Source organism: Chanos chanos, chromosome 14 (genome assembly GCF_902362185.1).
Source record: "Chanos chanos chromosome 14, fChaCha1.1, whole genome shotgun sequence".
In the NCBI taxonomy this organism is placed as follows: Eukaryota; Metazoa; Chordata; class Actinopteri; order Gonorynchiformes; family Chanidae; genus Chanos; species Chanos chanos.
This window is the reverse complement of record NC_044508.1, coordinates 3,032,298-3,045,776: the sequence shown is the minus strand read 5'-3', so window position 1 is coordinate 3,045,776 and position 13,479 is coordinate 3,032,298. Positions and strand designations below refer to the sequence as shown.

General features: G+C 40.3%; 1 protein-coding gene across 2 annotated transcripts; it reads left to right on the top strand.

The window, feature by feature from the left end:
* The first annotated feature begins 7,086 nt into the window (after positions 1-7,086).
* pgam5 (PGAM family member 5, serine/threonine protein phosphatase, mitochondrial) lies at positions 7,087-10,525 on the top strand. 2 transcript variants are annotated; one of them, XM_030791530.1, is made up of 6 exons: positions 7,087-7,482; positions 8,249-8,421; positions 8,687-8,812; positions 9,013-9,101; positions 9,397-9,527; positions 10,293-10,525. In XM_030791530.1, the coding sequence occupies exons 1-6, from the start codon at positions 7,253-7,255 to the stop codon at positions 10,441-10,443; spliced, it is 900 nt and encodes a 299-aa protein (XP_030647390.1). In that variant the 5' UTR covers positions 7,087-7,252; the 3' UTR covers positions 10,444-10,525. The 2 variants fall into 2 exon arrangements, with proteins under 2 accessions (XP_030647390.1, XP_030647389.1); XM_030791529.1 differs by having other exon boundaries at positions 9,394-9,527.
* Positions 10,526-13,479: the final 2,954 nt, after the last annotated feature.

Here is a 13,479-nt window from a genome sequence, read left to right as displayed (position 1 = left end):
ATACCCGACTTACTATCATTGAGCGTGGATAGTTGTGCTCTCTACAGGCTGCTCCATCCAGGCCAGTTCCACCCAAGAGCTGCTACACTTTACCTTTACTTAAGATTCAACAGCGCAAAAGCCAGACTATCTGGGAAAGAGTGTCAGCAGAGGACACTGTCTTGCGGGGGTTTGCATGAGGTGTGGACGGTTACCTGTCGTGTCTGTTCGGGTTTTAGGTCTTGAGTGATTGATGGTGGAGTAGACTACTGCACTTTCAAGTGATTCTCCTGGTGGAAAAGACAAAACAGCAGATGAACGTTTTTTTAGCAGAAGCACTAACGCAACAGTCAGCTCCTCAATGGCTGTTTGCTTGTTTTTTGTACTCTGCCTGCACCGGAAGTCGCTTCGGATGAAAGCGTCTGCAGGATGAGGAAATGTAATGTAAAGGATGGAGACATTACCATTACGTGCAAAACAACGGCTGCAAAACGACTAAAGTGCAATCCCTGAATGGTTTCACATCACACCAGTTAATCCTACCAACTGAGTACTACCAACTCCCCATCTTCAACGGTCCGATTTGACATCGCTGATTTTCCACTCAGTCTTAAACTGCTGACTCATCTGAGGAGTGCATGCAAACTTAACAGTTATAACGCTGTCCCTGCGCTCAAGATTCAACAGGATGAAAACTAGGCACTCAGAAAAAGTGTAAACAGGAGTGAGCATCTGTGTGTGTGCGTGTGTGTGTGTGTGTGTGTGTGTGCATGTGTGTGTGTGTGTGTGTGTGTGTGTGTGTGTGCGTGTGTGTGCATGTGCGTGTGTGTGTGTGATGTGTACACTGTTACCTGTTGGGTCATCACAGGTTTTAGCTTGTGTGTGGTTGATGGCTGCGTAGATCACTGGATTATCATGTGAATCTCCTACTGGGAAAGATAACACATCAGATTAACCAGGTTTTTTCAGGGATGAAAACACTAGCATGTCGAACATATCAGACAGCTATCTACAAAACAGCTTCAGTAAAAATCTCTGCTTCCCTCGACTGATATGATTTAACCCTTTTCAGAGATGGAAACGTTAGAATTATGTGCAAACTAATGACTATAACATAAGCACCACTCACACTGGATGCTGGATTTTTCCTAAGATGTGCAAAAAGCGAGCACATAATTGGTAGAATCCAATCCCAGGTCAATTGTTGAGTCATCAAAGAAGTGCATGCAAACATAAGTACTGCTAGACTATTTTTTATTATTAGTATTATTATTGTTGTTGTTGTTGTTGTTAATAATAATAATAATAATAATAATAATAATAATAATAATAATATCATTATTATTATTATTATTATATGAAGCTAAAACTCAACAGAACAAAAGCTAGACTATCTTAAAAAACAACCGTCAGATGGTATCTGTGTGTATGCTTTTACCTGTCGTCTCAGTACGGGTTTTACGCTGCAAATGGTTGACAGCAGCATAGACTACTGCACTTTCAATAGAGCTTCCTGCTGGGACATACGACACATTACATGAACAATTTTTTGTGGCTAAAAACATTAGCAGCGTTATATGCAACTAATGGCTACAGAATAACTATGGCAAAAATCTCTGCTTGTCATAACTCTTACATTTTGAAGTGTACATCGTCATCAGTTCACAAATGATACACGATCCACAAATTCAGTGGTTCACATATGGAAGCTGCTTTTTAGTGTCCATATTACTTCTCAACCTGACAACTTCATACTCACGAGAATCAGTTAAATCGACAGAACTTTGGGTTTATAACTGTACTGGAAGAATCAATTAAATGAACAGGACTGTGGGTTTATGATCGTACTGAAAGAATCAATGAAATGAACAGGAGTGTGAGTTTATAATTGTACTGAAAGAATCAATGAAATGAACAGGAGTGTGAGTTTATAATTGTACTGAAAGAATCAATGAAATGAACAGGAGTGTGAGTTTATAATTGTACTGAAAGAATCAATGAAATGAACAGGAGTGTGAGTTTATAATTGTACTGAAAGAATCAATGAAATGAACAGGAGTGTGAGTTTATAATTGTACTGAAAGAATCAATGAAATGAACAGGACTGTGAGTTTATGACTGTACTGAAAGAATCAATTAAATGAACAGGACTGTGGATTTACAACTGTACTGAAAGAATCAATTAAATAAACAGGACTGTGGGTTTATAACTGTACTGAAAGAAGAGATGAATGTCTTTTTCTTACCACTGCTCTCTCTGTGGTTCACAACGCTGAAACTGTGATCTGCGTAGAGTAAACAGTAGAAAACATTACATCTCTGAGACGAGCAGAGAGAGAGAGAGAGAGAGAGAGTTAGAGAGAGAGAGAGACAGAGAGAGAGAGAGAGAGACAGAGAGAGAGAGAGAGAGAGACTAGAACCATGCTACTGTCTGTCTGAACTCTGATGCAGATGAACTGTGTTGTTTCTCGGGTGGAAGATGCTTATCACCAGTGTGAATTATAACACTTTTTCCAGCACAGACACAGTGACATGCAACATACCTTTCACATGACTGATGTTGTCTCTTCCTGTGGCAACACAACAATAGCTTTCATAAATCCAGTCAAAATAAATAAGTATGAATGTCAAGTATAGTAATTGTTAAAGCATTTATTTGTCTTACGCAACGCAAATGACATGAATTAGTGTAAGAAGGCAGAGAGTCAGTATTTTTGATACAAGGTCCTATCAGTGTGTTGACATGTCCTACAGTCAATGCACAGTACATTCACTGGGTCTTTCACACACACAATGATTAGGAAACAATCGCATTCTGTTTTTTAGAAAAAGGGGAGAGAGTTTTTCTCTTCTTGGACAGTAAACGCAGCTCATGGAGACTGCCGAGTGTCCTCAGAGGAAGAGAGAGAAAGAGGAAGTGTGTAAACAGTAAATAAGAGACAGACTCACGTTTTCTGTGTGTATAACAGACACAGGCAGTGAGGAGACACAGAAACAGTCCTCCCAGTCCAGACGCTCCTGCTGTGATGAGCAGGTTGGGAGGTTCAGGATTCTCTATTTTAGAGCGTAGACTGTAATCTGCATTATAAAAACGACAATGTTAGATTAAAAATTAAAAGCAAAATCATTTTTGAAAATTGATCAGGCAGTCTGCCTCAGATTTCCTCTGCTCTAGAGAACTCACAAGTTAGAACATTTCTGTCTTGCAACACAATAATACCAGTTTCAAATATTCAGAGGTTCATTCATTAAACGACTGAGCTGACATTGCATGACCAGTGACAAACACCGGTGTACAGAAAAACAATTTGGTGAAAAAAAAATAAACAGGGATAAGCAGACAACACAAATCTTGGGCAGGAGAAAACTAAATCAGAATTTAAAATTTATGAAGTAGAAAAGGTAACCAAATGTCCTATTAACTAACTTGTACTCAATAAGTTGATAGATAGAGCAGTTACATAGAGTTAAAATATTTTGATCCCAATTTTACATAAAGTGTGTGTAAATCTAAAATGCAGACACACTGAAAATCCTGTAACTGCATATGTAACATGTTCTGCATAACTATTCATCACAAAGACCTTTTCTTATCCATTTTAAGCATATTTCAAACTTCAGATTAGAAACTCACAGAGCTGAACTTCCTGATAGGCGATACTACAGCCTGTACCATTAAACAGCTCACAGCGGTAGAGTCCCAGGTCAGACTGTTGGACTTTAAGGAGGAGGATGGAGAAGTTTCCAGATTCAGAGAGTTTGGGGAATGTCTTTATACGACTATTCCTAAGATCCCAGGGCCTTACTTCTCCACTCACACTGATCTCCAGCAGGTTTAACTGTGTTATGTTGAGATGACTCCAGACTACAGCTATATCTGCAGTTTTGTTAGATCCCAGGAGGACTGGATCATAGTGACATGGTAACACAACATCAGACGGTAGCTCAGTGGTTACGTTGATGCTGCTCAACAAGTCTCTCTGACATGATCCTCCCCCTGAAATTAAAGTTCAAGATCCAAGAATGAAGTGACAATTCGAACAAACTTACAGAAAAGCCTTCAGCTCCTATACAGTCAGGAAAGAACAGTACATAAATCACTGTCAATTACTTTCTAAAAAAAAAAAAAAAAACTTACCATGAACATACAAGAGACCATAGCACCAGATAATCCATCCACACCAGTATCTGAGTCCAGACAGCACCATTCTTCAACAAGACCAAAGACTGACTCCTCTCTGTCGGTCAGCACACGGACGAGAAGAACATTTCTCTTCTTCACTTTTCAGAGGACAGCTTTGGCCTTGTCTCACTGAGCCTAACTTCTCCTTTCGTCGCGTTCTGCTGTCTTCATCTGTTTTCACAGCCACGTGTGCTGAGGCCAGCTGGCTGAAAAGCAGAAGACAAGACCGTGAATCAGTGGTTGAGGCGATGCTGTCGACCAGCTGTGCTCTGCGAAGTCTCAGTGCTGTGAAAAACCACAAGAGCAACGAGACACCTTGACAGTCACACCATTTCTCAGGGGTCTGCTCTTCATGTCTCGCTCGTTCCTCTGCAAATTACAGTAGCTGATATAAGATGTTTCGGTTGTTTTAGTTAGCGTTTCAGTGAGAACATGACTAATGTATGGTCAGAATGAACTAAAATAGGGACTGGTTTGAAATTAGGACTGCCTCCCGAATTTCTCTAAACAAATGACATATCAACCAGCCAGCTGACATACCACCTACTTCAGTTACTAATCTGGGTCCTTATAAGCTGATTGTTCTAACAGGTGACACTATAGACCATGTCTTTCAACAGCTCAGAGCCATAAAATCTCATATCAAAATGCTTCGCGTTATGGAGGTGAAAACAGAAGGTTCTAGATTCAGTTAGTTTTTTTTTTTTTCACTCTAAAACCATTATCACTCATCAGTGACACCAGTGGGAGCAGTGGAATCTATATAGTCACATACTACGGATTTCCCCATGTGTTCATCAGCCAGACACCTCTTGCTGCATAACGCGTACGGAGGCTGACATTTGTGGCGTTCATTTATGGATATGTTTAGTGATAAGCTTAAAGTCGAGTTCTGGGGGGGATAAGATCTCTGTTTGGTTTTGTGGATGCATTTAGCTTAATGACAGAAATCTTAATTTGAGTCTACGGCTACAAGTCCTGAGGACAGCTACCTAAAGAGTGACGTGGAGGCAGAATAGTGAACTGTGGTTCAGCGGCTGAAGTGATACTGCTGGAGTGCTCTGTTCCGTATGCTCTCTAATCTATCACTAAACCACAGCAGTACCAAACATTCTGCGTAATTATGAAGTCCTTTAACATTTCCTGTGATTATTTTTGAAGGCTCTGATCAATAACTCAACACCAGCAGCACTCCACAGTAGCTCTCACTCTTAAGTTTGGCCCAAGACCATAATTGGGCAATATTTTGAATTTTTGTTTGCTTGTTTGTTTCCTTTTTTTTTTTTTTTTTTTTTGTGGTGATCTTCTTAAAAGTTTTGTTTTACTTTCTGTAGTTTAAGTGGTGTATTTGCGTCAGACTGGGTTTTAGTTTAGAGAAGTAATGAGTTTGACATTAAAGGTTTATAGGTTTACTGTCTAAATTTTTCAAGGTGTTGCCATCACCTCATAATAAGAGGCTGATTATAACTTGGGATAACAGGTGCATGCACTCTTTATCAGATTTGAGGACCCTTGGTTTACTTCCATATTGTATATACAGAACATGATTATGAACCTGACCATTGTCATAGTCATACCTGAAAGCTTGTAGTAAAATGAATAGAAATCTGTCTTTTTCTTTCTTAATAATGGTGAAAGGCAATACAGTGTGGGGGGGGGGGGGGGGGGGGGGCGTCGTCTTCTTATTCTGATGTGACCTTTTATTGGGTTGAATAATCTGGCAAATGACTGAGTGAATACAACATGTCAATAACAGTATAAAATATAGCAGCAGAAAAAAAAAGTTTAAACTTACGAGAATTGTCTCCACTTCTGTTTCTCTTCATGTTCCTTTTATTTCCATGAAAACGATGGTAGCTGGATGGTATCATTAATATCTACATTATCAGTTGGCCACCGCAGCCTGAACTAAGCGCAAAGCGGAAATATTAGTCGTCAGTTATATACATTCCTGCTCTGCACTTACACTCCTCTCCAGAAGAGGGAAGCAATTCCAGAAAAGTCTTTTGATTCCCTTTTCTTCTTGTACAAACATAAAGAAGAAAATGTGGCCAATGAGTGAAAAGCTGTCATTTAGTTTCATGAAGTAAGATCAAATAAGCATCTATAAAATCTATCCAGACTGTGTAAAGTGTTCTTTTGATCGCTGTGTTTTACAAATACGCTGTGTAGAACAGAAAACTGTTCATGAAACTACAAATTCATCGTCTATAAATACAACAAATACACTCTTTCTTTGAGTAAATTTGAACACATCAGTTTACATAGGGGCAGCGTGTAGTTATGTAAATTGAGTTAAAACGGCATCCATATAATAATATCTTCTTTTTTATTTTGTCATAAAGTATAACATTTGTCTAAAATCGAATATATGTTGCCAACATTACGTCCTGCTCAGTCAGACGACGCACACTGAGATACTGAGATACTGAAATCAGTCAAGTGGAGTATTTGTATGTTTGTTGCATATCCAGATCCCATAACAATTAATTTATATGATCGTTTTTACCAGTTCGTTCCTTTATACAAACTGCTCCCTGACGTCTTAACATTTTAAATCATTTGCACGAGTGATTTCCACATCACTAAATAGAGTCACTGTACTATTATGTTATACTTTGTTTTTTTCCGGTAAGAATCCGGAGAACAGTACGGGAAGCACAGCCAGTAACGTCTTTCCCAGCTGTTGGTTTTGTATTTTATCTCGTCAGGTCTTGTTTGCTCAATGGACTTATATTTTGAAAAAAAAAATCCTCCCGTCAGCCATTTTCAAAAATTCTTACAGGCGAAGTTTTCACACACCTTGTCCTGTTGCTTTGGTGTCTAAACTTTCATTTTAGTCAGCTAACATTTGAAGTGTTGGATTATGCTATCTTAATCCAGACACAAGTCTAGCAATTTGGTTTCATGAGCTTTGTGGAGGTCAGCCATGAACATTCTTTAATACGGCTAAAATCGATCTTGTGGGTCTTGTCATTTGAGAGAAGACGGATATTGGGTGACCACTCCAGATAGCTTTTGCGTCATTTGTAAGATCTGCCAGACACCAAGGCTGCTCCTTGTTTTCTTTTTTCAAGAAATCTAATCACAATGTCTTACAGAAGAGCATTCAAAATTGTGTGTGGGTTTGCCGGTGGATCAGCAGTGTTTGTTTATGGTGCGGCAGCAGCGCAGTCGCATGGTTATTTCGGAGACCAGCAGGGTCAGCGTCAGTACAAAGGTGGACTGGCCGTTCTCCAAGCCGCCCAGCCTACAACTTGGGTCTCGGGAAATCACACTGTATCACCGAGTGGAAATGGATGGGACAGCAACTGGGACAAGTATGAACCAAATTTGAAATTCTTTTGGAGCTTAAGCTCTCAACATCCGGTTCGTGCGCTTTGTCCATATAGGTAGCTCATCTTAATGATTAGAGACCAGAAAGGGGATTAGACAGAAATTATCCCGAGGCTAAAACTTTTCATCTCTGAATGACCGTGGATAACATCCTCGAACTCCAACAAAGTAGCTAATTCATTAGATACGATTAATCAGTGTTTTGGATGATTAGGCTAGCTGCCCATGAGGTCGTGTACGCATATCGGGTAGCTAGGTTTCCCAAGCAGTTTTTGGAGGCTGCTTATTGAGAGAGGTTTGTCCCGTACGCACTTAGGAGAGTTTGCTGACACACAAACTGAAATTATCTAATTGTCAGGTCAGATTGGTGTGCCGGTTGGAATGTAAACGAGCTACTTGTTAAGATAACTGATCTTCCGGTAGCGTCAAGATAGACACTGTCATTCATTGATAATGGGAGGAGTCGAACACTATATTTGACCTGGTGACAAGGAGAGACTGCGTAGCCACGTCTTACTCCATTTCATAGATGTAGGAGGTTGTAAATCAGTCAGAACGGTGGAACATAGCCGTAAAATTAGTGCCTAAGTAGGGATAAAAAAAAAAAGCAATGTTTGCAAGATGGTAAGTTGTAAATGTTATTAACAACGAATCAGATAACGGGACTGTAGCGATCCCGAGGTTGCATTGTTGCACAATAGAAAAAAAGACCTAAACAATGAAATGTCACATCTTCGGTTTATTTGACAGACGGGACCCATCCCTCATGGTGAACTCAAGAAGGAAAGAGAGTGCAGGAGATGAAGCCAACACTGAGGTGGAGAATAACAAACCCAAAGCCACACGCCACATATTTCTCATCCGACACTCCCAGTACAACTTGAACGGCAATGGAGACAAGGAGAGAATCCTCACCCCATTAGGTAAGATAGAGAGATAGATAGATGGGGTTGGTTTTGCATGAAATCAGATTTTGAAGGTTAACCTTAGAAATCAGCTGGTAAGCTGGACCTTCTAGAGCTGGCCTGGACGTTTCTGTCTTAAATCACATGCTAGCATACTGCAGTCTATGGGAACTAAGGCCTTTTGAAAATAGTTCTTGTTGGTGCAGTCTGGCATGCACTGAAGTGAAGTTTGACTGATTCTGAATGCTTGCCTGTTTGTGTGTCATTGGGTCGTTAATGACAGGCCGGGAGCAGGCAGAGTTAACAGGCCAGAGGTTGGCAGCACTGGGCTTAAAGTACGATGTTCTGATCCACTCCAGCATGGCACGGGCCACTGAGACCGCCCACATCATCAGCAAACACCTTCCAGGTGGGAACCACAAGTTTTCATTGGTGCCAGTCACAGTCTCTTCTCTTTGCCTCTTTTTTTTCCGCATTTCCACAGAACTTTATGAACACACACAGGATGCCGGATGGACAGCTGTAAATTTTTTTTTTTTTTTTTTTTTTTTACGTACACACGCGGTGCTTTAGCGGCACAGGAATCTGACCCGTCCTTTTCTGGTCTAGGTGTGGAACTCATGAGCTGTGATTTGCTGAGAGAGGGAGCGCCTATTGAACCCATCCCTCCTGTCAGCCACTACAAACCAGAGGCGGTGGTGAGTCCAACACCTTCAGTATTAAGATTTCAGCTCTGGTTTTACACTCATAGTTTTGTCCTGTTAACTACAAGTCAGACCTTCATTTTCATGAAGTGAGTGTCAGCTAGTAGCATGGTCTGTCAGTGCCTTTTTTTTGGGAGCTTTCATCGGCGAGTGTCCTTTGAGTTCCGAAGACACTCGGAGAATACATCATTCAGTGCCATGTATTCCTGTGCGTGAGGAAGGGCCAGGCCTCCTCATCCTCACCCTAGTCTCGTCTCCCTTTGAAACCTCTTTTTGCCGATCTCAGCAGTACCACGAAGACGGCGCCCGTATCGAGGCCGCATTCCGTCGCTACATCCACCGCGCCGACGTCAAACAGAAAGAGGACAGCTACGAGATCATCGTCTGTCATGCAAACGTCATCCGCTATTTCGTGTGCAGGTTTGTGTGTTGCCTGGGTAAGGCTGGGAATGTTTACCGAGACAACAGTGTAGAACATTTCTGCCCCGCCTGACCAGCGCCCCTTAAGATTTGGACCAATCAGCATATGGCGTTTAGGCATATGCAAATTAAGCTGGGTTGATATTGGCTGACATTTGTATTTCCCAGTACTGTTCTCAAGAGACCAACAGAGATCTGCACATTCTAGTTCTCTAGTTCTCTACCTTTGGCACACCTGCGGTCAGGTAATCAAAGGCTTGATAAGGTGGCTGGTGAGTTGAATCAGGTGTGAAAAGGTGAGCGAGAGGTCTAAAATACACAGCCCTGTTGGCACCCAGGACTAGTACAGGTAAACACTGGCTTAAATCACCCAACGTGTCTCTTGTTTGTCCTCTGTTTGCTGCCATTTCATGAATTGTTTCAGTAAACTGAAGCTGTAGCTAGACGTTTCTTTCTTAAAAGTTCTAGTGAAAGTTTGGCAATCATTTTCCACTGATTACTTCCCTGTTTTCATCACGACATTCTGTAAGCCACTCTCTATACCAGTATGTTTCTGTAAACCTGAGTTAGACAGACAGATGCCAAACCGACTTGAATAATCACTGGTGTCTCTTTAAAGATATCTGCTATAAGTCCAGTCTGTGCTGTGGTAGTTCTGGCAGTTTTCCACCGGAGCAGGAGGAACCGGGGAAAGGCTTTCAGGTTGATCAAGGTAAGGCGTGCAGACTGTGCCCAAATCTGATTGGTCGGTTCCGTGCGTTGCAGGGCTCTGCAGTTTCCTCCAGAAGGCTGGCTCCGTTTGGGCCTTAACAACGGCAGCATCACGTGGTTGACCATACGACCTAGCGGCAGAGTGGCGTTACGGGCCCTCGGTGACTCGGGTTTCATGCCCCCCGACAAACTCACCCGAACCTGACGCCCCACAAACGGCAACTCTGTCAGATGGTATTCTCTCCAGTCTCCTCAAGTGTCCCGACCGAGATGTGTCAGTATCGTTGTGATGAACGAGTAAATTAAAATATTGGACTTTTTTTTTTTTTTCTTTTTTTTTTTAATGTGATATGAATATTTCTGTGCCATTTTTGTCAGGTGTATGCAGGGCAAGAGGAAAATGAACCAAGTGCAAAATTTTTTTTATAAAAAACATGCTGGGAGATTGTAAAGTTGTATTTTGAGAGTTGATCAGAAACTGGGGAAATATTGATTGATAGAGCTGGTTTACATTTGCTTGAACAACGTTTGTAGAATTGTAAGAGTGTGAAAGATCAGGGGGTTTTTTTGAAAGATTTCTTTAATTTTCTTTCTTTTTTTTATTTTTTCAACCAAACTCTGAGAAAGCAGCCACACAGAGGTAGATTGCTTTCTTTGTGTGTTTTGTAGCTTGTGCTTCTGGAAGGAAAATAATGGCGATTTGTAAAACGTGTCTTGTACTGAAACATGCACTAGTGGTGTTTGAGAATTTCTCTTCACATTTTACATTCACAGCACTGAGCTTTGAAAATATAAATCAAACGTTTACATTTCGCTGTATTCCTTTTGAATTGTGCGGTGCTCACGTTGAAATGAGGTGGTGTTGTCTAGTAAATCTGCTATTTCTTATTATCAAAACTTATCTGGGGAGCGGGGGCATTAAATCCAAGATACAGACTCTGTGTCTACTCCACGTAGGCTTCTATCGGCTGCCGTTTGTTTCTGAGATAGAAACGAGGGACCAGCATCAAAACACTAATACATGCGTGTACAGACAACGAGAAGGCCAACAGATAATGTGCATTTTATTTATTCCATCCTCAGTAGTACAACAAATACTTTCCTTTGACATATATAGTAATAAAATAGGACTAGAAACGCATGCAAGAGGAGGGGAAGGGGCGAGGCCAAATGAATAAAACTTTCAACAGTTGACAGCAAATCCATTGCACCACAGTGTTGGAACTACAAAGCGATAACCAACAAAAAAAAATAGTAAGGCTAGCATTACGTTACTCGCATATACTAAACTGTAAACTTATTTATTTTTACAATCTTAATCAAGAGGTATTCAGACACTGCATATACCAATGCTACCGTACTTTGTTTAAATTGGGCTACGTTTCCGATAAGGGGATGAAAGAAAGAAAAACTAGCCGTTAACGTTAAGGGTCGTAAGGTAAAGCCTTTTTCGCTTAGAACTGCCAGGGTTTGATGCCGCACGTCTTTCTCGCTCCAAAGGCACTAAAAAGCACAAAGTGTGATGCAAAGTTAACGGTCGACCGTCGCTTCGTTGAAATTTTGGGGCAGACAGTGTGAAAGGAGCCGATAGATCTCATCGATTGTGAAATACATCTGAAAATATCAGTCTGGACCACTCTCTATGTGTCTGCAGACCGAAACGTCAAATGGCTGTCCCCAGTAACAAACTTTTATTTTACCGGACCGCATTACTATGACAACCTGAACAATTTTGTTATTTTAGTGCATTTAAAAGTGCATGTTTCCTGCCTAGGGGCTTAAAAACAAGATTTCTGAGTGTTCTCTGGGATTATTCTGAGATGTTTTTTTTTAGTGTCTATCTAATGGTGTCCAGTGATTAGATTGGCTTAAATAAGGCAAAATACTATAAATACAAAAATGAGTGGAAATTAATTTTTAAAAACGTGACATCCGAATGGCATTAAGTGAGGGCAAAGCAATGCGAGCATATTTTTTTTTGTACTTCGTACATAATTAAGGTGCAATTCGCATAAACTCAACCAACATTCATAAGAATGAAAAAAAAAGAAGAAAGTATTTTCACTATAACCTTACAAGCTTGACACAGAACCATCTTTGCTGCTGACTCACAAATGTTTACTCTCCTGCAAAAGATGTGCAATTTGAAGTGTAAAGTACCCTTTGAAATAGTGTTCCACAACACACTCCGATCTCACAAACACACACACACACACACACACACACACACAAAATTAACAATAGCTGGGGCCAATACAATGCAAGTAACACCAACACGCTTAAAACCACGGATCATCTCTATATCGGCCAGAGAGTCATTGTTAAGGGGTTTTCAGGTGTGTTCAAATATTTCTATAAGTTGTTTCTGAAACGCTTATATTCATACAACCATCTCTGTAATAATTAAACAGATCACAGATGCCAATATGTTTACCAGGTATATACACCATAAAAAAAACAAAAAAACCCCATCCCATCTCTTTATCTCCACTCTGATTTTGACTGTCCTATCAACAGATCATCAAGGTATGGGGTGTAAAGTCTATATCATGAAAATAATAACAAGAATGGCAATTTAAAAAAAAGAAAGAAAGAAACACATTTATTCAGTTCAGAGAAATAAAACCGGGAAAGTTTTAGAATAGCATTTTTGATGTTTGTTTGTTTTTTTTCCATTAAATAAACAAAAGCAGTGTTGAGGTGGTACTGGAATTCATGGCTGTTAACAGTCTGTTGACAAACTGGGACGCATTGGAGCAGATCATGGTCAAAGGGTGGTCCCATTTCTCCACAAATTAAGGCAAGTCCAGCACAGACCAAACAACAATAACAACAACAACAACAATAACAACAACAAAAAAGAAAACAGGAAACCGGCAGTTGCTTAACAGACGTTACAAAAATAAACAAAGAAAAATAATGTTGTGCTACTAACAGTGATCTTTTTTTTCCTTCTTCTATTTTTTTAATTTTTTTTTTTACCAAAAATAGGTCATCCACCTATCCTCATATTTCATTTTTCTTTTCTTGATTTTTTTTTTTAAACAAACTATATTCAGTTCATGAGGAATCACTCATTTCATGAACATGTGGCAGAATCCTATGCGGTGGCATTTTCCTGGGTGGTATTCCTTAAGTCTAATGGCAAAATCTGCTGAGGTGGAGACACGGTGATGTGTCATTCCCCTCGGATAACCCTACTGTGACCAATATCTTTCACATAAAGACACACACACACACA